The 27,113-nt window shown below is 36.7% G+C and overlaps 1 protein-coding gene across 1 annotated transcript in view; it reads left to right on the top strand.

Moving 5' to 3' along the window:
* Positions 1-27,113, top strand: part of BRCA2 (BRCA2 DNA repair associated) — an 83,581-nt gene that overhangs the window by 15,593 nt on the left and 40,875 nt on the right. Inside the window, exons 9-16 of the mRNA XM_003270250.4 lie at positions 148-259; positions 1,513-2,628; positions 5,519-10,453; positions 12,429-12,524; positions 14,839-14,908; positions 22,832-23,259; positions 24,376-24,557; positions 25,690-25,877. Of these exons, the coding sequence (XP_003270298.1) occupies positions 148-259; positions 1,513-2,628; positions 5,519-10,453; positions 12,429-12,524; positions 14,839-14,908; positions 22,832-23,259; positions 24,376-24,557; positions 25,690-25,877 (7,127 nt within the window). The remainder of the gene's footprint in view (positions 1-147; positions 260-1,512; positions 2,629-5,518; positions 10,454-12,428; positions 12,525-14,838; positions 14,909-22,831; positions 23,260-24,375; positions 24,558-25,689; positions 25,878-27,113) is intronic.

Raw genomic sequence — 27,113 nt, 5'->3', positions numbered from 1 at the left:
CTGGAATTTTCCATTAAAAATTTTTGGACCTAAGTTGATTGCAGGTAACTGAAATTACCACAAGTGAAACCATGGATAAGGGGGGACTACTACTATATGTGCATTGAGAGTTTTTATACTAGTGATTTTAAACTATAATTTTTGCAGAATGTGAAAAGCTATTTTTCTAACCATGATGAAAGTCTGAAGAAAAATGATAGATTTATCCCTTCTGTGACAGACAGTGAAAACACAAATCAAAGAGAAGCTACAAGCCATGGTAAGTCCTCTGTTTAGTTGAACTACACGTTTTTTTGTTGTCGTTTATTGTTTTTTGTTTTTTGTTTTTTTTTGAGATGGAGTCTTGCTCTGTCACCCGTGATCTCAGTTTACCGCAACCTCTGCCTCCCGTGCTCAAGCAATTCTCCTGCCTCAGCTTCCCAAGTAACTGAGATTACAAGCATGCACCACCACGCCCAACTAATTTTTGTATTTTTAGTAGAGATGGCGTTTCACCATGTTGGCCAGGCTGTCTCAAATGGGTGTGAGCCACCATGCCCAGCCTGAACTACTATTTTTAATTGGCACCATTGAAGGATTGCTCCTCTTTTCTTAAAGAGGAAATACATTACTTTTCCTTTCTTGACTACTGAAGCAGTGTTTTATCTCAAAGTATTGAGAGTAGAAACTAACTTGATGTGCCTGTGATCCCAGCTACTCAGGAGGCTGAGGTGGGAGGATCGCTTAAGCCCAGGAGGTCAAGGTTGCAGTGAGCTGTGTTTGTGCCACTGCACTCCCACCTGGGCGACAGAGTGAGACCCTGTCTCAATGGAAAAAAAGAGAAACTAATTTGATTTTGATGACAGTATTTAAATACTGTATAAGACAGTACTATTCAATATGTGGTTGTGACACAAAAACAAAGCCTATTGAAAATTTTCAGAGACAATAAGATATATAATTAACAAAATCTGAGCTTTTTTTTTTCTAATTAGAAAGTAAATGCAGTTTAGATATACCATAGTTTACCTAATCAGGTCATGGAATATTGCATTTTTCTTAGTATGTGTGTATGTCTGTATAACTGTAGGATTTGATACCTGTTTTTGTCTGTGTGGTATCATGTACGTATATATATGCATATGTAAAATCAGATTTACCCTTGTTGTAGCGCCACAAAATTGATTTGGAACATCTGTTTTGATAGGTCTTAGAATATTTAATTGTATATATGGTAAGATTAGGTGAGTTTTAATTGTGTAGAACTGCTAAAGAAAGATTTTTAGGGATTGTTGTATGGATAAAAGGCTTTAGGTTCCTTGGAATCAGGGGAATCAGGCTTTACTAGAAGAACAGGAGAAGGGGTGACTAGCCAAAAAATAAAATGCCAAGTACTCAGAATAACCCTTTAAATACTGACATGCAATATTTAGTATATTCTACATATACTGTTTCTATGAGAAAGGTTGTGATAATAATATAAATTATATGGCTTATAAATTGTTAATGTGCTTCTGTTTTATACTTTAACAGGATTTGGAAAAACATTAGGGAATTCATTTAAAGTAAATAGCTGCAAAGACCACATTGGAAAGTCAATGCCAAATGTCCTAGAAGATGAATTATATGAAACAGTTGTAGATACCTCTGAAGAAGATAGTTTTTCATTATGTTTTCCTAAATATAGAACAAGAAATCTACAAAAAGTAAGAACTAGCAAGACTAGGAAAAAAATTTTCCGTGAAGCAAACGCTGATGAATGTGAAAAATCTAAAAACCAAGTGAAAGAAGAATACTCATTTGTATCTGAAGTGCAATCAAATGATACTGATCCATTAGATTCAAATGTAGCAAATCAGAAGACCTTTGAGAGTGGAAGTGACAAAATCTCCAAGGAAGTTGTACCATCTTTGGCCTGTGAATGGTCTCAACTAACCCTTTCAGGTCTAAATGGAACCCAGATGGAGAAAATACCCCTATTGCATATTTCTTCTTGTGACCAAAATATTTCAGAAAAAGACCTATTAGACACAGAGAACGAAAGAAAGAAAGATTTTCTTACTTCAGAGAATTCTTTGCCACATATTTCTAGCCTACCAAAATCAGAGAAGCCATTAAATGAGGAAACAGTGGTAAATAAGAGAGATGAAGAGAAGCATCTTGAATCTCATAGAGACTGCATTCTTGCAGTAAAGCAGGCAATATCTGCAACTTCTCCAGTGGCTTCTTCATTTCAGGGTATCAAAAAGTCTATATTCAGAATAAGAGAATCACCTAAAGAGACTTTCAACGCAAGTTTTTCAGATCATATGACTGATCCAAACTTTAAAAAAGAAACTGAAGCCTCTGAAAGTGGACTGGAAATACATACTGTTGGCTCACGGAAGGAGGACTCCTTATGTCCAAATTCAATTGATAATGGAAGCTGGCCAGCCACCACCACACAGACTTCTGTAGCTTCGAAGAATGCAGGTTTAATATCCACTTTGAAAAAGAAAACAAATAAGTTTATTTATGCTATACATGATGAAACATCTTATCAAGGAAAAAAAATACCGAAAGACCAAAAATCAGAACTAATTAACTGTTCAGCCCAATTTGAAGCAAATGCTTTTGAAGCACCACTTACATTTGCAAATGCTGATTCAGGTACCTTTTTTTTTTTTTTGTAGATAGTACGTATAGTTTTATAGATGATGATTCCTTATGTGTTTTTTTGTGCTTTTTAAAATCTTCATATCTTATATTTAATCTTAGGCATCATCTATGTGCATTATTGTTTAGGTCTTTAATTACCAATGTTTAGAATCAGGTCACTCAAACATGGTAGATAAGTTTGCATAGTTTGTGTATATCCATCACTCTTGAGACAGTTTTATTTTAAGTTCCAGGGTACATGTGCAGGACGTGCAGGTTTGTTACGTAGGTAAACGTGTGCCATGTTGGTTTGCTGCACCTGTCAACCCTTCACCTAACTATTAAGCCCAGCATGCATTAGCTATTTTTCTTGATGCTCTCCTTCCTCCCACACACCCCCACCTCCTGACAGACCCTAATGTGTGTTGTTCCCCTCCCTGTGTCTGTGTGTTCTCATTGTTCAGCTCCCACTTAAGAGTGAGAACATGTGATGTTTAGTTTTCTGTTCCTGCATTAGTTTGCTTAGAATAATGGCTTCCAGTTCCATCTATGTCCCTGCAAAGGACATGATCTTGTTCCTTTTTATGGCTGCATGGTATTCCATGGTGTATAGTTCCACATTTTATTTATCCAGTCTATCATTGATGGGCATTTGGGTTGATTCCATGTCTGTGCTATTGTGAATAGTGCTGCAGTGAACGTACACGTGGATGTATCTTTATAATAGAATGATTTATATTCCTTTGGTTATATACCCAGTAATGGGATTGCTGAGTCAGATGGTATTTTTGGTTCTAGGTCTTTGAGGAATTGTCACACTGTCTTCCACAATGGTTGAACTAATTTACATTCCAGCCAACAACTTGAGACAGTTTTTGATTCATAAACATTCAGAGCTTGGCTAGCTAATTCCTGCTTTAATTTCAAAAGTGTTTATTATATGCAAATTGGACAACTCTATAAATATGTGGTGCTATTTACTATGTATTTTCTCAAAAGCATGTTAAAAAAAAAATAAGCTAGATGTAGTGGCTCATGCCTGCAATCTTAGCACTTTGGGAGGTTAAGGCAGGAGGATCACTTGTGGTCAGGAGTTTAAGAACACCCTGGGCAACATAGCGAAACCCCATGTCTACAAAAAATTTAAAATACCCAGGCATGGTGGCATGCTTCTGATGTTGTAGCTACTCAGGATGCTCAGACAGGAGGATCACTTGAGCCCAAGTGACTGAGGCTGTAGTGAAACAAAATTGTACCAGTGCACTCCAGCCTGGGCCACAAAATGAGACCTTGTCCCTAAAAAAAAAAAAAAAAAAAAAAAAAAAAAAAAAAAAAAAAAAAAAAAAAATTAAATAGAGGAAATACTAGCTAAGTTTAATGTAGGCCAGTTCTAAAATAATGATTTGTTGCTGTTGTTGTTACATAATTTTCTTAAATATTTTAAAGATTGCATACTGTTACTGCTCTGTTTCTGCATCTTCACGGTGTAACTCTGTCCTCTTTGTTGTTGCAACAGTTCACTTAGCAACTAAACTGTATGTTTACAAAGTGATTTTATCTCCTTATGAGGAGGCTTTAGTGAATAGCTCAGTGAATAGTAGAGTTGGTGAGACCAGAGTACAGAACTGAAGTTTGGGTTACATTTTTAGAGGAAAATGTTTGATACTATGCATATCATAGTTAAAGTCAATGAAAAAGCTAATATAGGCCGGGTGCAGTGGCTCACGCCTATAATCCCAGCACTTTGGGAGGCCAAGGCAGGCAGATCACTTAAGGTCAAGAGTTCAAGACCAGCCTGGCCAACATGGTAAAACCCCATGTCTATTAAAAAAACAAAAATTATCCAGATGTGGTGGCATGTGCCTGTAATCCCAGCTACTCGGGAGGCTAAGGCAGGAGAATCACTTGAACCTGGGAGATGGAGGTTGCAATGAGCTGAGATCATGCCACTGCACTCCAGCCTGGGTGACAGAATGAGACTCCATCTCAAAAAAAAAAAAAAAAAAGCTAATACATGTGATCACTGATGAAATGCAATTAAGAACTGGTTAGTAGAAAATTCAGAGGGTCAAGAAATTTAACAGAGCAGTTGAACTCATTTGCCTTTATCATTGAGATTAGATCATCTTTCAGGCTGTTAGTATATGGACCCTGTTTTTAAAAATTGTGGTTTGGTTTTTTTCAATGTGAAAGAATTAACGAAATTGTTACTTTTCTAATTCTTTTTCTATGCCTTGCTTTTCTGTTCACACCAGTATTAAAAGCCATGAAATTTTTTCAATTTTATTTTCCAATAAAAATTACTTTGAGTTTTTTTTTTATGGTAGCTAGCTACTTCCTTGACCTAGATACTAATTTTGATTGAGTTGGTAACTATTATTAAAAAAACAACTTAGATCTAATTTATCTTGAGCTAAAAAATGTAATAACTGAAAAATAGAGCATATTTAGGATTCTTTCTGCTTTAAATTTGACATTCAGTTATTTTCATGTAATTTGTGAACACTACCTTTTAATTAATTTATTTATTTTTATTTTTTAGAGACTGTCTCATTCTGTTACCTAGTCTGGAGTGCACTAATGTGATCTCAGCTCACCGTAGCCTCAACCTCCTGGGCTCAAGCAGTCCTTGCACCGCACCCTCCTGAGTAGCTGGCACCACAGGCATACACCACCACACCCAGCTAATTTATTTTTCGTAGAGTCATGGTCTCACTATGTTGCCCAGGCTAGTCTCGAACTCCTGGGCTCAAGCAGTCTTCCTGCCTCAGCCTCCCAAAAGTGCTGAGATTACAGGCATGAGCCACTGTGCCCAAACACTACCTTTTTAACTTAGTGAAAAATATTTAGTGAATGTGATTGATGGTACTTTAATTTTGTCACTTTGTGTTTTTATGTTTAGGTTTATTGCATTCTTCTGTCAAAAGAAGCTGTTCACAGAATGATTCTGAAGAACCAACTTTGTCCTTAACCAGCTCTTTTGGGACAGTTCTGAGGAAATGTTCTAGAAATGAAACATGTTGTTCTAATAATACAATAATCTCTCAGGATCTTGATTATAAAGAAGCAAAATGTAATAAGGAAAAACTACAGTTATTTATTACTCCAGAAGCTGATTCTCTGTCATGCCTGCAGGAAGGACAGTGTGAAAATGATCCAAAAAGCAAAAAAGTTTCAGATATAAAAGAAGAGATCTTGGCTACAGCATGTCACCCAGTACAACATTCAAAAGTGGAATATAGTGATACTGACTTTCAATCCCGGAAAAGTCTTTTATATGACCATGAAAATGCCAGCATTCTTATTTTAACTCCTACTTCCAAGGATGTTCTGTCAAACCTAGTCATGATTTCTAGAGGCAAAGAATCATACAAAATGTCAGACAAGGTCAAAGGTAACAATTATGAAACTGAAGTTGAATTAACCAAAAATATTCCCATGGAAAAGAATCAAGATGTATGTGCTTTAAATGAAAATTCTAAAAATGTTGAGCTTTTGCCACCTGAAAAATACATAAGAGTAGCATCACCTTCAAGAAAGGTACAATTCAACCAAAACACAAATCTAAGAGTAATCCAAAAAGATCAAGAAGAAACTACTTTAATTTCAAAAATAACTGTCAATCCAGACTCTGAAGAACATTTCTCAGACAATGAGAATAATTTTGTCTTCCAAGTAGCTAATGAAAGGAATAATCTTGCTTTAGGAAATACTAAGGAACTTCATGAAACAGACTTGACTTGTGTAAACGAACCCATTTTCAAGAACTCTACCGTGGTTTTATATGCAGACATAGGTGATAAACAAGCAACCCAAGTGTCAACTAAAAAAGATTTGGTTTATGATTTTGCGGAGGAGAACGAAAATAGCGTAAAGCAGCATCTAAAAATGACTCTAGGTCAAGATTTAAAATCGGACATCTCCTTGAATATAGATAAAATACCAGACAAAAATAATGATTACATGGACAAATGGGCAGGACTCTTGGGTCCAATTTCAAATCACAATTTTGGAGGTAGCTTCAGAACAGCTTCAAATAAGGAAATCAAGCTCTCTGAACGTAACATTAAGAAGAGCAAAATGTTCTTCAAAGATATTGAAGAACAATATCCTACTAGTTTAGCTTGTGTTGAAATTGTAAATACCTTGGCATTAGATAATCAAAAGAAACTGAGCAAGCCTCAGTCAATTAATACTGTATCTGCACATTTACAGAGTAGTGTAGTTTCTGATTGTAAAAATAGTCATATAAACCCTCGGATGTTATTTTCAAAGCAGGATTTTAATTCAAACCATAATTTAACACCTAGCCAAAAGGCAGAAATTACAGAACTTTCTACTATGTTAGAAGAATCAGGAAGTCAGTTTGAATTTACTCAGTTTAGAAAACCAAGCTACATATTGCAGAAGAATACATTTGAAGTGCCTGAAAACCAGATGACTATCTTAAATACCACTTCTGAGGAATGCAGAGATGCTGATCTTCATGTCATAATGAATGCCCCATCGATTGGTCAGGTAGACAGCAGCAAGCAATTTGAAGGTACAGTTGGAATTAAACAAAAGTTTGCTGGCTTGTTGAAAAATGACTGTAACAAAAGTGCTTCTGGTTATTTAACAGATGAAAATGAAGTGGAGTTTAGGGGCTTTTATTCTGCTCATGGCTCAAAACTGAATGTTTCTACTGAAGCTCTGCAAAAAGCTGTGAAACTGTTTAGTGATATTGAGAATATTAGTGAGGAAACTTCTGCAGAAGTAGATCCAATAAGTTTATCTTCAAGTAAATGTCATGATTCTGTTGTTTCAATGTTTAAGATAGAAAATCATAGTGATAAAACTGTAAGTGAAAAAAATAATAAAAGCCAACTGATATTACAAAATAATATTGAAATGACTATTGGCACTTTTGTTGAAGAAATTACTGAAAATTACAAGAGAAATACTGAAAATGAAGATAACAAATATACTGTTGCCAGTAGAAATTCTCATAACTTAGAATTTGATGGCAGTGATTCAGGTAAAAATTATACTGTTTGTATTCATAAAGATGAAACGGACTTGCCATTTACTGATCAGCACAACATATGTCTTAAATTATCTGACCAGTTTATGAAGGAGGGAAACACTCAGATTAAAGAAGGTTTGTCAGATTTAACTTTTTTGGAAGTTGTGAAAGCTCAAGAAACATGTCATGGTAATACTTCAAATAAAGAACAGTTAACTGCTACTAAAACAGAGCAAAATATAAAAGATTTTGAGACTTCTGATAAATCTTTTCAGACCGCAAGTGGGAAAAATATTAGTGTCACCAAACAGTCATTTAATAAAATTGTAAATTTCTTTAATCAGAAACCAGAAGAATTGCATAACTTTTCTTTAAATTCTGAATTACATTCTGACATAAGAAAGAACAAAATGGACATTCTAAGTCATGAGGAAACAGACATAGTTAAAAACAAAATACTGAAAGAAAGTGTCCCAGGTGGTACTGGAAATCAACTAGTGACCTTCCAGGAACAACCCGAACGTGATGAAAAGATCAAAGAACCTACTCTGTTGGGTTTTCATACAGCTAGTGGAAAAAAAGTTAAAATTGCAAAGGAATCTTTGGATAAAGTGAAAAATCTTTTTGATGAAAAAGAGCAAGGTACTATTGAAATCACCAGTTTTAGCCATCAACGGGCAAAGACCCTAAAGTACAGAGAGGCCTGTAAAGATCTTGAATTAGCATGTGAGACAATTGAGATCACAACTGCCCCAAAGTGTAAAGAAATGCAGAATTCTCTCAATGATAAAAACCTTGTTTCTATTGAGACTGTGGTGCCACCTAAGCTCTTAAGTGATAATTTATGTAGCCAAACTGAAAATCTCAAAACATCAAAAAGTATCTTTTTGAAAGTTAAAGTACATGAAAATGTAGAAAAAGAAACAGCAAAAAGTCCTGCAGCTTGTTACACAAATCAGTCCCCTTATTCAGTCATTGAAAATTCAGCCTTAGCTTTTTACACAAGTTGTAGTAGAAAAACTTCTGTGAGTCAGACTTCATTACTTGAAGCAAAAAAATGGCTTAGAGAAGGAATATTTGATAGTCAACCAGAAAGAATAAATACTGCAGATTATGTAGGAAATTCATTGTATGAAAATAATTCAAACAATACTATAGCTGAAAATGACAAAAATCATCTCTCCGAAAAACAAGATACTTATTTAAGTAATAGTAGCATGTCTAACAGCTATTCCTACCATTCTGATGAGGTATATAATGATTCGGGGTATATCTCAAAAAATAAACTTGATTCTGGTATTGAGCCAGTATTGAAGAATGTTGAAGACCAAAAAAACACTAGTTTTTCCGAAGTAATATCCAATGTAAAAGATGCAAATGCATACCCGCAAACTGTAAATGAAGATATTTGTGTTGAGGAACTTGTGACTAGCTCTTCACCCTGCAAAAATAAAAATGCAGCCATTAAATTATCCATATCTAATAGTAATAATTTTGAGGTAGGGCCACCTGCATTTAGTACAGCCAGTGGCAAAATCATTTGTGTTTCACATGAAACAATTAAAAAAGTGAAAGAGATATTTACAGACAGTTTCAGTAAAGTAATTAAGGAAAACAATGAGAATAAATCAAAAATTTGCCAAACGAAAATTGTGGCAGGTTGTTACGATGATTGTATGGATGATTCAGAGGATATTTTTCATAACTCTCTAGATAATGATGAATGTAGCATGCATTCACATAAGGTTTTTGCTGACATTCAAAGTGAAGAAATTTTACAACATAACCAAAATATGTCTGAACTGGAGAAAGTTTCTAAAATATCACCTTGTGATGTTAGTTTGGAAACTTCAGATATATGTAAATGTAGTATAGGGAAGCTTCCTAAGTCAGTCTCATCTACAAATACTTGTGGGATGTTTAGCACAGGAAGTGGAAAATCGATCCAGGTATCAGATGCTTCATTACAAAAAGCAAGACAAGTGTTTTCTGAAATAGAAGATAGTACCAAGCAAGTCTTTTCCAAAGTATTGTTTAAAAGTAACGAACATTCAGACCAGCTCACAAGAGAAGAAAATACTGCTATACATACTCCAAAACATTTAATATCATCCCAAAAAGGCTTTTCATATAATGTGGTAAATTCATCTGCTTTCTCTGGATTTAGTACAGCAAGTGGAAGGCAAGTTTCCATTTCAGAAAGTTCCTTACGCAAAGTTAAGGGAATGTTAGAAGAATTTGATTTAATCAGAACTGAGCATAGTCTTCACTATTCACCTACATCTAGACAAAATGTATCAAAAATACTTCCTTGTGTTGATAAGAGAACCCCAGAGCACTGTGTAAACTCAGAAATGGAAAAAACCTGCAGTAAAGAATTTAAATTATCAAATAACTTTAATGTTGAAGGTGGTTCTTCAGAAAATAATCACTCTATTAAAGTGTCTCCATATCTCTCTCAATTTAAACAAGACAAACAACAGTTGGTATCAGGAGCCAAAGTCTCACTTGTTGAAAACATTCATGTTTTGGGAAAAGAACAGGCTTCACCTGAAAATGTAAAAATGGAAATTGGTAAAACTGAAACTTTTTCTGATGTTCCTGTGAAAACAAATACAGAAGTTTATTCTACTTACTCCAAAGATCCAGAAAACTACTTTGAAACAGAAGCAGTAGAAATTGCTAAAGCTTTTATGGAAGATGATGAACTGACAGATTCTGAACTGCCAAGTCATGCCACACATTCTCTTTTTACGTGTCCCAAAAATGAGGAAATGGTTTTGTCAAATTCAAGAATTGGAAAAAGAAGAGGAGAGGCCCTTATCTCAGTGGGTAAGTGTTCATTTTTACCTTTTGTGTTGCCAATCACTATTTTTAAAGTGTTTATTCAGTAGACTTGGTATGCTAACAATTAAGAGTGTTATAAACTAATTATGTCTTTTCAGCCATTTTTGTGTAGTTAGTTTGGGGGAGTATGGTTTGATATACAGATACACAGATTAAATATCTGTATACAGATGCGATATCTCTGAATCTGTATACCAGGAAATCATGTTTTAAGGGTCTCAATGTATTTCAAAAGATTATTAGTATAATAATTGAGAAATTACTGTTAAAAAGTTTGAGTTTCTCTAGAAAATTTGAAACTCTTTTAACCTGCATAATACTAACTTAAATATTTTCATATACATAGCAAGTTCAGATTCTGACTTATATGAACTTTAAAAGTTGGTTTCTGGTTATACCATTTACTGGGTAATATATACTACTTAGTTATACTACTTACATAGCTTCGGTTTCCTTATCTATAAAATGCATGATCTATAAAATCCTTATCTATAAAATCCATGAGGGCTGGGCGTGGTCGCTCACGCCTGTAATCCCAGCACTTTGGGAGGCCAAGGTGGGTGGATCACCTGAGGTCAGGAGTTTGAGACCAGCCTGACCAACATGGTGAAACCCTGTCTTTACTAAGAATACAAAAAATTAGCCAAGCGTGGTGGTGCGCACCTATAATCCCAACTACTCCAGAAGCTGAGGCAGGAGAATCACCTGAACCTGGGAGGCAGGGGTTGCAGTGAGCCGAGATCACACAACTGCTCTCCAGCCTGGGCAACAGAGCGAGACTGTCTCAAAAAAAAAAAAAAAAAGTGTATTTAAAGCACTTAGCAGTGAACTTGACACATAGTAGGCAGAGAGCATTCAGTAAGTGTTGGCTTGCTCCCTTTTTTTCATTTAGGAAGTGATCTAAAAACAGTATTGTTAGTAAATAGTATCTTGATCTTAATGTTATGTGGACTATTCTAACTTCCCTTTTAAATGTATATATATCTAACAACTTAGTTCAACTACAGTGATGTGTCATTTGACAGGGATATATGTTCTGAGAAATACATTGTTAGATTTCATCACTGTGGGAACATCATAGAGTACACTTACACAAACCTAGGTGGTATAGCCTACTACACACCTAGGCTATATGGTATAGCTTATTGCTCCTAGGCCGCAAACCTATACAGCATGTTACTGTCCTGAATACTGTAGGCAATTGTAACACAATGGCACTGTTAAACAATTAAACAAAGGTCACTGTTAAACAATTACAGTGACCTTTGTTTAATTGTTATAATAATCTAACACCTGCTAAAGCCTTGCATGGACATTTTTATTTATTAAATTATACAAATTTATTCCCTGTAATAAAGCATCAAAAAGCAAAGTACCTGTTATCATATATTATCTCAGCATGACATGGAAATGCCTACCTTGAATTATGGTTTAATCTTACCCTCTTAGCCTCTGTAGAATTTTTAAATAAGAATTGTTTCTATTACTAGTACTTTAATGTAATTTGGTTATTTTAAAAAGCCTCTTAACTGTAATTCAAGGACCTACATAATAAATTCCTCCTTCAGTTAATGGCTGCCACCGTGCCGAAAAAAAAAAAAGAAAAAGAAAAAGAGTTTATTTGAAGAAATTTTGTTAGGCCTTATTGCCAGTAAACCTAGAGTTATATTCAGTGTCAGTTTTTCAAAAAGTAGCTTATCTGTGGTATCTGGTAGCATCTGTTTATCCCTAGACCCTATTAAATAGTGGTGTTTTAAAGTGGTCAAAACAGAACAAAAATGTAATTGACATTGAAAACTGACCCTTCTCTTTCAAAGATTAGGTCACTATTTGTTCTATATATTTTTGTTTAACATTTAAAGAGTCAATACTTGAGCTTTAAAAAAATGGACTATAGGCTTTTGAGAAATAAAACTGGTATTATTTGCTTTAAAAACATATATGAAATATTTCTTTTTAGGAGAACCCCCAATCAAAAGAAACTTGTTAAATGAATTTGACAGGATAATAGAAAATCAAGAAAAATCCTTAAAGGCTTCAAAAAGCACTCCAGATGGTAAAATTTGCTTTTTACTTATATCTTTTCTCCCTCTATAGGTATGGTATATAATATTCTGACCTCAGGTGATCCACCTGCCTCAGCCTCTCAAAGTGCTGAGATTACAGACATGAGCCTCCGTGCCCAATCAAGGACCTCTTTATACTCTTAAAAATTACTGAGGACCTAAAACAGCATTTGTTTATGTGGAATATATCTATTGATATTTACCATATTAGAAATGTAAATTGATTAATGTTAAAATTTGTAATATTATGCATTGGTCATTTGGAAGATATGAGTTCACTGAGTTATGCGGATCTTCCGAAAGTTGACAATTTTATTATGCATTATTAAACAATCACTTTCATTGATGCCATTACTGATCAGAAAAGTTTAAGTAGTAGAAAGCTGTCAAGCTTACAGAGCCAGATACAAGCTTCCCAAAAATTCTGATTTTCATCTAAAAGCTTGAATTTTTCCCCCGGCAGTAAGTATTGTCACTTATTTTTCTTCTAGTTGACAAGCTTATTTTCATTCATTTTTGAAAAGATGTCTGCCGAATACCCGTCTGAATAGCTATAGTTTGTTGGTTATTCTTTCAAGTAAAAGGTATTTCATGAAAAAATAGCTAGTACAGCTCACAACTCAATCATTTAAGTGTGTTTTCTTGAGAAACGCACTGAAGTATGGAAGCATAATACACCAACAGTACAAATATCAACAGTGAAAAGGACATACATAACATCTTACTGATAAGACAGTTTTGACAGCTTGGATTCCCTAAAATGGTTGTAGGTACCTCACAGTCAGGATTCCACTGATCATTTCTTGAGAATCATTGTCCTATAGTATATACATAATAATCTAAATTTACAATATCAGTATTAACTACTGACAATAAAACTACTAAGGAAAATATAAGAATTGTTTGCAGTTTTTGTCCTTAGAGTATATAGGTTGCGTATCCCTATCTGAAATGCTTGGGACCAGGACTATTTCAGATTTCAGATTTTTTCAGATTTTGAAATGCTTGCATATACAATACATAATGAGATATCTGGGGATAGGACTCAAGTCTAAACACGAAATTTATTTAAGTTTCATAAATACCTTATACATATAACTTAAATGTAATTTTATACGATATTTTAAATAATTTTTGCATAAGACAAGTTAAACTGTGACACGTCACATGAGGTCAGATGTGGAATTTTCTACTGGCCTCATGTTGGCACTCAAAAAGTTTCAGATTTGTGACCATTTTGGATTTTCAGATTAGGGATACTCAACCCATATATTATTAAGAATGTGTAGTCAAAATACTGTGTTCAAATGTCACTCAAAATAATTCTTCTGGATGTGGTTACCAATTTGATAATTAGGTTACATTCCTTTTTTTCCATTTGTTTTCAATTTTAGGATTTGTCTAATTTTACATTTGAATAAATAAAACATTACATAGTTCATTCATCAGAACTACAAAAAGGTATACTTAGAGTTTTTATTCACCCACCTCTTGCTTACTGTAGGTAATCTTTTTTAGTGTTTTTTTTTTTTTCAGGATTCTTTTTAATAAAAATAAGCAAATACATGTATATACTCATTACTTTTCTTACTCAAAAGATACAGTATATACACCATTTTGCACCTTATTGGTTGTTGTTTACTTAAGAATTATTTGGAGATGACTCCTTAATGAGTATATAGAGATCTTCCTCATTCTTTTTTATAGTTACATAGTAGTTGATCATCTGGCTGTATCAGTGTTTCCTAGCTTATTTAACCAGTTTCCAACTAGTGGACTTATTGAAGATTTAATTAGGTACCAGTTACATACTGAGAATGAACAGTATCTAAAGCTTAGGTTTTAAAGCTTCATAAGACTAAATTTTAAATTTGGTATTTGCGTCAGAAATTAGCTAACACCTGGCTGGGCGCGGTGGCTCACGCTTGTAATCCCAGCACTTTGGGAGGCCGAGGCAGGCGGATCACGAGGTCAGGAGATCGAGACCACGGTGAAACCCCGTCTCTACTAAAAATACAAAAAAAAAAAAAAAAAAAAGAAATTAGCTAACACCTTTGAGTTATGATGGTTAACATAAACTTATATACTGATTTCTGTTGTATGCTTGTACTGTGAGTTATGTGGTGCATAGTCATTATCAACTTGTGAATCAATAATTTATTTTCATAGTTATCATTGAGCATCCATTACATTCACTGAAAATTTTAAAGCCTGTAATTGTCTCAAATTTTTTGTGTATTTACAGTAACATGGATATTCTCTTAGATTTTAACTAATATGTAATATAAAATAATTGTTTCCTAGGCACAATAAAAGATCGAAGATTGTTTATGCATCATGTTTCTTTAGAGCCGATTACCTGTGTACCCTTTTGGTAAGACATGTTTAAATTTTTCTAAATTCTAATACAGTATGAGAAAAGTCTCATTTTTATAAATGAACATTTCTAAAAATAATGGCACTAATATGAAGAAGTTAACACTTCCCGTTTTATAAAATTTATAAAATACTTTGGTAGTATTTTATAGTGCTGTTCATATCATTATTTTACTTTCTAATTTTATGACAGCTTTGTAAAGTAGACAGATTTTATTCTAATTTTATGGATGAAGTACTAAGGTTGAGAGGAATTAAGGAAATTGCTCAAAATCAGTTAACAAAAAGATTGCAGATATTAAAAATATCCTTTTATCTCTCCTCTCTAAACCCTTCGAAAAGTACTAAGATAATTTTTTTAATGTATAATTCCCAAGGACAATGATCAGAAGAAACAACAACAAAAGTTTGGAAGCCAAAAACATGAAGGATTTAGTAAGCATGAGAAAGCTAAAACCTGACAGTAGAGCAAACAGAGACACTTTCCCCTAAAAAACCTGAAAAAGATTCAAATTGGCAGCAACAGGTACTTCTGAAGGTGAAGCAGAAAATAGGAAGATTAGTTGAAATTCTTTTTAAGAAACATCTATATTTCCTCCCCCAGTGCAAATAGGCAGTTATCCTTCTTCTGCCAGGAAATCAGAAGTTTGTTCTTGAAAAAGATGAATTGAGAGGATTCTGAATTGAAGGTGAGCTGGAGGGAGAGGACACCAGGCACAATTGGGGGAAAGATACCAAAATGAAAGATCAGATACAAATCTGTATGTCAAGCAGTGAGACCTAGCTCCTTCCCACACTTGGTTCCCAAATGCAGGCCCTCTAGGCATGAGACTGGAAGATTTTTTTTTTTCTGGGGAATATGCCTGACCCAATAGAAAAGACCAAAAAATACTGACAGTTGAGGATACTCAGATGAAACAGTATAGCCAGTCATCAGACCAGGAAGCTAACTGTTGACATGCACAGAGCTTCCAGGAAGCTACTTAGTGCTTCACTTTTAAATAAGAAAAGATAGTCAAAGATAACTAGTCATTGGAAGAAAGCTACTATGAAACATAGTCACCAAAGTATAAAATCCATAGCAGAAAGGAACCTAGAGGAAATAGACTATGAAAACTTCATAAAAACCTACTAATATTCTCAGGTAAGAAAAGAAAAAAAGTAGCCGTAAAATAAGAACAAGTTGCTATAAAAAGCTCTTAGAAATTAAAAATATGATAGCACAAATAAATTAACTCAGTAGAAATAATGGAAGATAAGAATCATGAAAGTTCCCAGAATACAGAATAAAATGAAAAAAGGTATGAAAAGTCAATTCTGTGGATCTATCATCTGAAAATACAGAGTTTGAGAAGGAAGTCACAGAAGAGAAATGAAGAAAGAAATTTTAAAATAAATACATAATTTTAAAAGTTTTGCTAGTACTGAAGGACATGAGTTTCCTTAAAAGGGCCCACCAAGTGAGCACACAAGTAAAAATGACCCACAGTAAGGCACATCCTTGTGAATTTTTAGAATAATAGAGGCAGACAGGAAGCTTAAATTCATTAGAGGACCAAGAAGTTAGGTTTCAAGTCATAATAATATGAATTCTCTTATTATCAACAATGGAATCTAGAAGACTGTAGATCTTATATAATACAGAGCAGTGCCTTCAAAATACTGAGAGAAAATGATTTCCAACCTAGAATCTGAATTAAGTGTGAGGGTAGACATTTTTCAGATATGAAGTACTAAAAGATCTCTCATGTGCTTTTCTCAGGAAACTAACCAAAACAAATGTGTAAACCAAGGAGGAGGAAGGTATAGGACTTAAGAAACGAGAATTCAACATAGAAGAGAGGCAAAGGGAGCTCTCAGGATGATATTGAAGGGAGATCCCAGAGTAGCTGTGTTGCTAAGTCTAGAAAGGCAGCTAGACTGCTTTGGAACTGAAGAAGATAAGAGACTTTGGAAGAGTTTGCCTTCAAGATAAAAATAAAGCAGTACCTGCATGTTTTAATGTATTAGGAAACTTCTTAGTAAAGATGGTGAATTGAGGCCAGGCACGGTGGCTCACGCCTGTAATCCAGCTCATTGGGAGGCTGAGGTGGGTAGATCACTTGAGGCCAGGACTTCGAGACCAGCCTGGCCAACATGGTAAAATCCCGTCTCTACTGAAAATACAAAAATTAGCCACGCGTGGTGTCACAGGCCTGTAATCCCAGCTACTCCGGAGGCTGAGGCACAAGAACCGCTTGAACCTTTGAGGTGGAGCTTGCGGTAAGATTGCACCACTGCACTTCAGCCTGGGTGACAGAGTGAGACTCTGTCTCAAAAAAAAAAAAAAAAAAAAGATGGTGAATTGAACATACTCATCTCCTTTCTTTGCCTTCCAAACTTTTACCAAAACATCATTGAAGAAACTTACACACACAAATAAGGAAAATAGGAAATAACAAAGTAACTAAATTTCTCAAAGCATGCAGAAGGAAACTGAATGAAAGCTGGTGGTGGGGACAGCAGAGAACCAATGATTTTACACTCAGGTCTCAAAAGCCCGGGAATTGGTGGCTTCATTTCTTATCTTTAGAATTGGGTGGTGCAGAAGGAGGGAGCCAAAATGGGATAAGTTGAAATTATGTTTAAGAAGCAATACTCGCTGGGTACGGTGGCTGACGTGGAGGCTGAGGCGGGTGAATCACCTGAGGTCAGGAATTCGAGACCAGCCTGGCCAACATGGTGAAACCCCATCTCTCTTAAAAATGCCAAAATTAGCCAGGCATGGTAGCATGCCCCTGTAATACCAGCTACTCAGGAGGCTGAGGTGGGAGAACTGCTTGAACCTAGGAGGTGGAGGCTGCAGTGAGCCAAGATTGTGCCACTGCACTCCAGCCTGGACGACACAGCAAGACCCCATATCAAAAAAAAAAAAAAAAAAAGGCAGCAGCAGCAATACTTACGAAGCTGGGCAACTGTCTCCTGCCCGCTCTATGAAAAGAACCAGAGGCTTATTCTCCAGAGAGGATACAGTAGAGGGTTAACACACTAGGCACAGTTGAAGGCAGGAGCAACTACTTGAAAGCAAGAAGTCAATATATGCATATTGAATGTTGGGATCTCCCCTCACCAAGCCCTTTTCCACCACTCAGCTTCCAGAATATAGACAGCTAAGTTTTCACTATTGGAAGTTTCCATGTAATCAAGCTACTGTGTAGCTTGCAGTCAACAAGTTCTATCTTTGTACCAAGTGCTTCAAAACAGCCTTTTGGCCCCTCACTCTTAACTGTAAACAAACATCCAAAGATTATGAGACACCAGAAAAAGCAAAAATAAAATAACCAAAAAACACATTAATGAAAACAACTTAGAAGAAACATTCAAGGAGAAGAAAAAATGTTTTTTTAAAAACTATAATTTGTGAACAGAATGAAAAGAGGTTTATATACATAGCTAAGAGTTTAGATGTGAATAAACAATAAGTACATAGAAAATAAGCAGATTTTTAAAATTGCCTCAAGAGAAAGCAAAAGTTGTAAAGGAAATATACTATTTATATACTATCCATTAATGGCCAGGTGTGGTGACTCAACGCCTGTAATCCCAGCACTTTGGGAGGCCGACATGGGCAGATCACAAGGTCAGGAGATCGAGACCATCCTGGCTAACACGGTGAAACCCCATCTCTACTAAAAATACAAAACAAAATTAGCCAGGCATGGTGGCGGGCACCTGTAGTCCCAGCTACTCGGGAGGCTGAGGCAGGAGAATGGTGTGAACCCGGGAGGCGGAGCTTGCAGTGAGCCAAGATTGCACCACTGCACTCCAGCCCGGGCGACAGAGCGAGACTCCGTCTGGAAAAAAAAATAAAAAAAAAATAAAAAAATAAAATAAAATATACTACCTATTAATACTACATATACTTTATACTGACAGCTGTAATGTAAATGTTGAACATTGATAGTGAGAGGTGAAGCTGGCTGGGCTTCTGGGTCGAGTGGGGACTTAGAGAACTTTTCTGTCTAGCTAAAGGCTTGTAAACACACCAATTAGCGCTCTGTGTCTAGCTAAAGGTTTGTAAACGCACCAATCAGCGCTCTGTGTCTAGCTAAAGGTTTGTAAACGCACCAATCAGCATTCTGTAAAATAGACCAATCAGCAGGATGTGGGCGGGGCCAAATAAGGGAATAAAAGCTTGCCACCTGAGCCAGCCCCAGCAGCCGCTGGGCTCCCTTTCCACGCTGTGGAAGCTTTGTTCTTTCACTCTTCGCTATAAATCTTGCTGCCGCTCACTCTAGGTCCGCACTACCTTTATGAGCTGTAACACCGCGAAGGTCTGCGGCTTCACTCCTGAAGTCAGCGAGACCACGAACCCACTAGGAAGAAGAAACAATCCTGTATGCGCCATCTTTAAGAGCTGCAACACTCACTGGGAGGGTCTGCAGCTTTGCTCCTGAAGTCAGCAAGACCATGAACCCACCAGAAAGAACAAACTCTGTACACATCTGAACATCAGAAAGAACAAACTTGGGACACACCATCTTTAAGAACTGTAACACTCACCGTGAGGGTCCGCAGCTTCATTCTTGAAGTCAGCAAGATGAAGAACCCACCAGAAGGAACCAATTCTGGACAGAGTAGAATCAAATACATAATTTAGGAAGATGAAAGGCAAGAGTGTGTGTGTAGTAGGGTAGAAGTATGTTGACAGAGCTCAATCTTCATTTTCTGTAGGGGTACTTCAAGAGAAAAAGTCAAGAAGAAACATGTCACTTAGACATATAAATATGATAAAATCATCTAAAATTGTTTAGTTGCAAAATTTTTTCTAGCTGATAAATTTTTAAGCCTAAAAATATCATTGAAATTATTTTAATGTTACCTTTTATTTTATTTTATTTTTTTGATATGGAGTCTCACTCTGTCACCCAGGCTGGAGTACAGTGGCATGATCTCAGCTCACTGCAACCTCCGCCTCCCAGGTTCAAGTGATTCTCCTGCCTCAGCCTCCCAAGTAGCCGCGATTACAGGCACGTGCCACCATGCCCGGCTAATTTTTTGTATGTTTAGTAGAGACGAGGTTTCACCATGTTAGCCAGGATGGTCTCGATCTCCTGAACTCATGATCTGCCCACCTTGGCCTCCCAAAGTGCTGGATTACAGACGTGAGCCACTGCACCAGGCCTAATGTTACCTTTTCAAAAACACCTGCTTGTGGAATTGTTGAAGTCACTGAGTTGTATTTCTGGAATGTGTTTTTTAGCGGGCTGCACATACATATGTAGAAAGCCAGGTGATTTTTTTGTTTCTTTTTTATCAAAAACAGTTGTATTAAATAAGAAAGGAAGTTCTTATTTACTTGTGTATTACCTTAATTTATGTGTAAAATGGGAGAATAGTTTAATGTATTTAACAAACATTTGTTAAAGGACCTGCTCAAACTAATATATATTATAGTGATGGATATAAAGATAAATAAGTCTGACTCAGATTGCTAGCCTGGGAACCAGACATGAAAACAAAAATTATAATGTAATATAAATTCTAAAATAGATGTAAAAAAGTGATGTAAGAACATAGAAAAAGTATCAGCGAATCACGTGACAGCTCAATGGGAAAAGTACTTCAGACAGAATGTAAAGAATGCTTGGTTAAAGGCAGCATTCCAAATCTTGGAATTTGGTTGGGGGACAGAGGGAAACAAAAAGAAATGGGGAGGTTAGGACCAAATAGGAAGCTTCCTGTATGTCATTTCTGATAAGTTGAAACCGAGGTAGGTGATAGGCTGTCTTTGGAAGTTTCTAACAAGAGGAACAAAATAAGATTGGTGTTTTAGAAGTAAACCAAAGCAAAACTGTTGCAAGGAGATTAGTAAGTACAGGTCTTAACCTAGCAAAGGAGGTAGAGTGGAGGGTAGAGAATGATTAAGATAGAAATTCAGTAGATTTGGCCAGATAATGATAAGTTGAGACTGGCAAATTATTTCCACTTAGATTTAAATAGGCATCTTGAGCATAACCTACAAGGCAAACTCCTTATACTAAAAATATTCTGAATATTTAAAAAGAAAGGATTAAAAGATCAATCAATAGAAGTTTGGGGACAGAAGGTTTATTCATTCTTGTACATTAGATCTCATCTAGATCATCTATTTGAAGAAATCAGTCAAGCAATTATCTTCTCTCTCTCCTGCATGGATTTTTTTCCTCTCTAATAGATCGTTCTCATCACCCTAAGCAGTTGTTGTACATCTCTCATCTTAAAAAGAACAGCCTTTCTTAACTAATCTCACCAGTCCATTTTCTTACTTCTTTTAAAGCCCAACTCATTAGAATTGTCCCTCCTCTTTTCACTTCATGTCTTTGAGTACTCTCCTGAACCCACTCTAGTCAGTCCTTTCAGTAGAACTGTTCCCCCTGCTTACTTCCCTACTCCTCAATACACAGTGAATTCTCAACAAAGAAGCCAGGGGATCCTTTTAAACATAAGACAGATTATGTCATTTCTTTACTCAGAACTATTCCGTGGTGTGCCATCTCAGAGTAGAGACTAAAAAGTCCTTGTCATGGTGTGCAGATTCTTCATGATCTGGCTACTTTGCTATTTTTCCAGTCTCACCTTCTAATGTTTCCCTTGCTCTCCTTGCTGCAGGCACAATTGTGTCTAGGCCAATCGACATATTTGTTTGTCTGTTTCCTTCCACTGAAATGTACATGCAAAAACAAAATTTTGTTACTGTGTTCCCCAGCAAAACAATGTCTGGCACCTGGTAGGACTTCATTAAATAGTTGATGGATAGACGAATGGATAACTAAAGGAATAACTTCAAGTTCCAGGTATTCGGGGTTTGGTAAAAGGAAATCTGGGGTTTTCAACAAGACGTCAAGTATTAGGAAGACCATGTATGCTGAGAAAGGTGATTACTTTTGGACATGTTGAGTTTGAAATGAGTGTGAAACATCAAGGTACAGATGTCTGATGCTATATGTAGTGTAAAATGTAGGAACAACCCTAGGAGAAAAGTCGGGCATGAGGATAAAGGATATTTTCATTGTTAGGTGATAATTTAAGCAATGGAAATGATTCACATTAGCAAGGGAAAGTGTCTAAGGAAGACATCCAATTTTGGAGACCTTTTTTTAGGAATCAGGAAGAGATAAAACCAGTAAAAGATGAAAGAGGTACAGTGATGGTGAGGATTTTAAAAGAAGGAAAATGTAAACTGTCATAGCTATTAGGAAAGTTGAGTAGAATGAGTTTGTGCGCATCCCACATGCATCTGGGAAGTCATTAACAACTTTATTGAGAACAGTTTCTGTAGAGTAGTGGGAGAAATGAGAGTTTATTGAGTAGAAATTGAGGAAGTGAAAATAGCTACATTACCTATTGAAGAAGGTTGACTGGAGTATAGGTAACAGTGAGTATTAGCTTGAGGCAGAGATAAAGGTGAGTGAGAAAATGAGTTTCAAAGGTAGGCAAGACTTTTGGGCTAAATAAAAAGGGCACTTTAAAAAAGATATAAATAGGTAGAAGAGACAAAAGGGAGCGAGGCAGGATAATTGAAAGAGGGGATCTCCTGTGGAGACTGAGGTATTAGGGGGAGTAGAGAGTTCAGGTGAAGATGTGAAGGTGAGAGAAGAGGATGGGTAGACATTTCCCTGGTGAAGGAGGTAAGGAGTACTATGATGGAATTAGAGGGGACACACTGAGAGGGTCCACAGTTCACAGACTCTTCTATTATGTGTTATGTGAGGTAGATTGTAAAGTCAAAGGCTAGCCTTGAAAAATGTGATTTTGTTTTGGAATGGTAACCATGATGAATGCAAAACAGTTACCAGAATAGGATCACCATGTAGCAAATGAGGGTCTGCAAAAAAGGCATATTCCTAAATATTTATATGTGTACTGGTCAATAAACTTAAATATTTTCTCCCCATTGCAGCACAACTAAGGAACGTCAAGAGATACAGAATCCAAATTTTACCACACCTGGTCAAGAATTTCTGTCTAAATCTCATTTGTATGAACATCTGACTTTGGAAAAATCTTCAAGCAGTTTAGCAGTTTCAGGACATCCATTTTATCAAGTTTCTGCTGCAAGAAATGAAAAAATGAGACACTTGATTACTACAGGCAAACCAGCCAAAGTCTTTGTTCCACCTTTTAAAACTAAATCACATTTTCACAGAGATGAACAGTGTGTTAGGAATATTAACTTGGAGGAAAACAAACAAAAGCAAAACATTGATGGACATGGCTCTGGTGATAGTAAAAATAAGATTAATGACAATGAGATTCATCAGTTTAACAAAAACAACTCCAATCAAGCAGCAGCTGTAATTTTCACAAAGTGTGAAGAAGAACCTTTAGGTATTGTATGACAATTTGTGTGACGAATTTTTGCCTTTCAGTTAGATATTTCCCTCATTAAATAATGTCCTGATGGTTTTCTCCCTTTGGTGGTGGTAATTTTAAAACTCTTTTTAATGCTTTAGATTTTCTAAATCCAAAGATTAGGTTTAAATTATTCTGATGTTTCTTTCAAAGATAACTTCTTGTGGACTTGTTAAAAAAAATTAGACACACAATCTAGGACTGCTGTTACTGGAGTATATTTTCTATCATGCTACGAATTTTCTTTTAAAAATGTGATACAAATAGGGCCAGGCGCGGTGGCTCATGCCTGTAATCCCAGCACTTTGGGAGACCAAGGCGGGCGGATCACCTGAGGTCAGGAGTTCAAGACCAGCCTGGCCAACATGGTGAAACCCTGTCTCTACTAAAAATACAAAAATAAATAAATAAATAAATAGCTGGGCATGGTGGCAGGCACCTGTAATCCCAGCTACTTGGGAGGCTGAGGCAGGAGAATCGTTTGAACCTGGGAGGCAGAGGTTGCAGTGAGCCGAAATCGCGCCACTGCACTCCAGCCTGGGCAACGAGCGAAAAACTTTCGTCTCTAAAAGAGACAAAAATAGTAAAGATATTTATATTTATACAGCTTTACAAGTTGAAACATCCTTTCATTTATGAAGAATTAAAAGGGGTACCCTTTTTAGAGAAAAGGAGAGCATGTAAACTTCGAGGAAATTAATATGTATTATTTTATAAAGCAGGGGTTGCGCTTTTTTTTTGAGACAGAGTTTCGCTCTTGTTGCCCAGGCTGGAGTGCAATGGTGCGACCTCAGCTCACCGCAACCTCCTCTCAAGTTCAAGTGATTCTGCTGCCTCAGCCTGCTGAGTAGCTGAGATTACAGGCATGTGCCACCACACCTGGCTACTTTTGTATTTTTCTTTTTTTTTTTTTTAGTAGAGACGGGGTTTCTCCATGTTGGTCAGGCTGGTCTTGAACTCCCAACCTCAGGTGATCTACCCATCTCAGCCTCCCAAAGTGCTGGGATTACAGGCGTGAGCCACTGTGCCCGGCCAGGGGTTGTGCTTTTTAAATTTCAATTTTATTTTTGCTAAGTATTTATTCTTCAATAGATGTAATTACAAGTCTTCAGAATGCCAGAGATATACAGGATATGCGAATTAAGAAGAAACAAAGGCAACGCATCTTTCCACAACCAGGCAGTCTGTATCTTGCAAAAACATCCACTCTGCCTCGAATCTCTCTGAAAGCAGCAGTAGGATGCCAAGTTCCCTCTGCGTGTTCTCATAAACAGGTATGTATTTGTCTACAATACCGATGGCTTTTATGACAGAGTGTAATTTTATTTCATTAACTAATATCTACAAATGGCTTTGTTTAAAGAATGAACACATTAGTGCAGGAATGGATGAATGAAATCATCATATTTTCTAATTAGCCTACAGTCGCAGCCTCTGGCCCCTTGCTAGGCCTGCCTCATCCTACTAAAGTGATCTGTGCTTCCAAATTACTATTTCTTTTCCCCCTTCAAATCTTTCTTATTTTGTCATTGTAAATGCTCTCAGCTAGGTGTTAAAGTAGTCTTATTGATATTCAAATGTGAATAAATGTAAGCCCTGAACCTTCTGTGAGCTATTTATATTTCCAAAAGTGGATTCTCCTTAAGCCAATACTATCTAGGTAGAATTTTAGGCAATGGAGAGGTGAAAATAATATTGATGACATTAATAGCTAACTTTGAGCATTTTCTAGGTGTGAGGTGCTCTTCTAAGCACTTCACATGCATTAGGTATATCTTGCTTAATCCTCACAGTCACCTTGAAAGAAAGGCACTGTTATTTTGTTTCCATTTTGCAAATGAGAGAACTGAAGCATAGAGAGGGTTAAGTAACTGCCCCAAAGTCACTTAACTAGTAAGTGGAAGAGCTGTGATTCCAAAGCAAAGAGTCTGACTCCAGAGTCAAACTCTGAACAAACAAAAAGACACTTTGGGTTAGATATCCTGGGGTGAAAGCAAGCACTTTGAAAGTAAGCCAAGCCTATGTACAAATCTGACCACCTGAGGTCACATTCCCTAAAATACTTACACTTCTCCCTTTCGTTTCCCATCTAAGTTTTTGAACATAAGAGATTTTGTAAGACATCACATTTTTTTATCCTCACAGTACCTTCCTATGGCAGATGTAGCAGGAGGCGTATAAACGGGGTGGAAAAGGTACAGCAGACTGTGGAATGTATGGATCATTTATATTACATTAAAATTTTTAGTTTCTAGTAAGTAACTTAAATGTTTTTGTAGTAAAGATTCTAGTAGTTAATGAAAATTTTTGGTAAATTCAGTTTTGGTTTGTTATAATTGTTTTTATTGTGTGATACATGTTTACTTTAAATTGTTCTTCTTTTTTGTGTGTGTTTATTTTGTGTAGCTGTATACGTATGGCGTTTCTAAACATTGCGTAAAAATTAACAGCAAAAATGCAGAGTCTTTTCAGTTTCACACTCAAGATTATTTTGGTAAGGAAAGTTTATGGACTGGAAAAGGAATACAGTTGGCTGATGGTGGATGGCTCATACCCTCCAATGATGGAAAGGCTGGAAAAGAAGAATTTTATAGGTACTCTATGCAAAAAGATTATGTGTTAATTTTTATGTATTCCCTCATCCCTCTTTCTTCTCTTAACTGTCTCTCGAACTAAAAAGTTGGCTAGAAATCAAATTTTTCTGCATTTAATCATTTTAAGTGCATTAAGGTTAAGCATTCCGTAGAAGTCTTTTGAAAAGTGCTGTTTGTCCTGGGGTTTAATGAACTGGATTTTCTTGATTTGGGACATTTTTCTTAGGCATCTATAAATAAAGGCCAATTTATAAAGTTAAATTTGGCCGGGTACAGTGGCTCACGCCTGTAATCCCAGCACTTTGGGAGGCCGAGGCGGGTAGATCATCTGAGGTCAGGAGTTCAAGACCAGCCTGGCCAACATGGTGAAACCCCATCTCTACTAAAAGTACAAGAACTATCTGGGCATGGTGGCAGGCACCTGTAATCCCAGCTACTCGGGAGGCTGAGGCAGGAGAATCGCTTGAACCTGGGAGGCAGAGGTTGCAGTGAGCCAAGATCGAGCCACTGCACTCCAGCCTGGGCAATAAGAGTGAGACTCCATCTCAAAAAAAAAAAAAAGTTAAATTTGAGGTCCAGGCATGGTGGCTCATGCCTGTAATCCCAGCACTTTGGGAGGCTGAGGTGGGCAGATCTCTTGAGCACAGGAGTTTAAGACCAGCCTGGGCAACATGGTGAAAATCCATCTCTACAAACAAATTAAAAAATTAGCCCAGCCAGGCGCGGTGGCTCACGCCTGTAGTCCCAACACTTCGGGAGGCCAAGATGAGCCGATTACCTGAGGGTCAGGAGTTCGAGACCAGCCTGGCCAACATGGTGAAACCCCAGCTCTACTAAAAATACAAAAATTAGCCAGGTATGGTGATGCACGCCCGTAATCCCAGCTACTCGGGAGGCTGAGGCAGGAGAATAATTTGAGCCCAGTAGGTGGAGGTTGCAGTGAGCCAAGATCACGCCACTGCACTCTAGCCTGGGCGACAGAGCAAGACCCTGTTTCAAAAAAGGCCAGGTGCGGTGGCTCACACCTATAATCCCAGCACTTTGGGAGGTTGAGGTGGGCAGATCATCTGAGGTCAGGAATTTGAAACCAGCCTGGCCAACATGGCGAAACCCCATCTCTACTAAAAATACAAAAATTAGCTGGGCACGGTGGCATGCACCTGCAATCCCACTTACTCGGGAGGCCGAGGCAGGAGAATCGTTTGAACCTGGGAGGCGGAGGTTGCAGTGAGCCAA

This window comes from Nomascus leucogenys, chromosome 9, assembly GCF_006542625.1.
Source record: "Nomascus leucogenys isolate Asia chromosome 9, Asia_NLE_v1, whole genome shotgun sequence".
Classification (NCBI taxonomy): Eukaryota; Metazoa; Chordata; class Mammalia; order Primates; family Hylobatidae; genus Nomascus; species Nomascus leucogenys.
The sequence above is the reverse complement of the archived record's forward strand: the minus strand, read 5'-3'. Positions and strand labels throughout refer to the sequence as shown.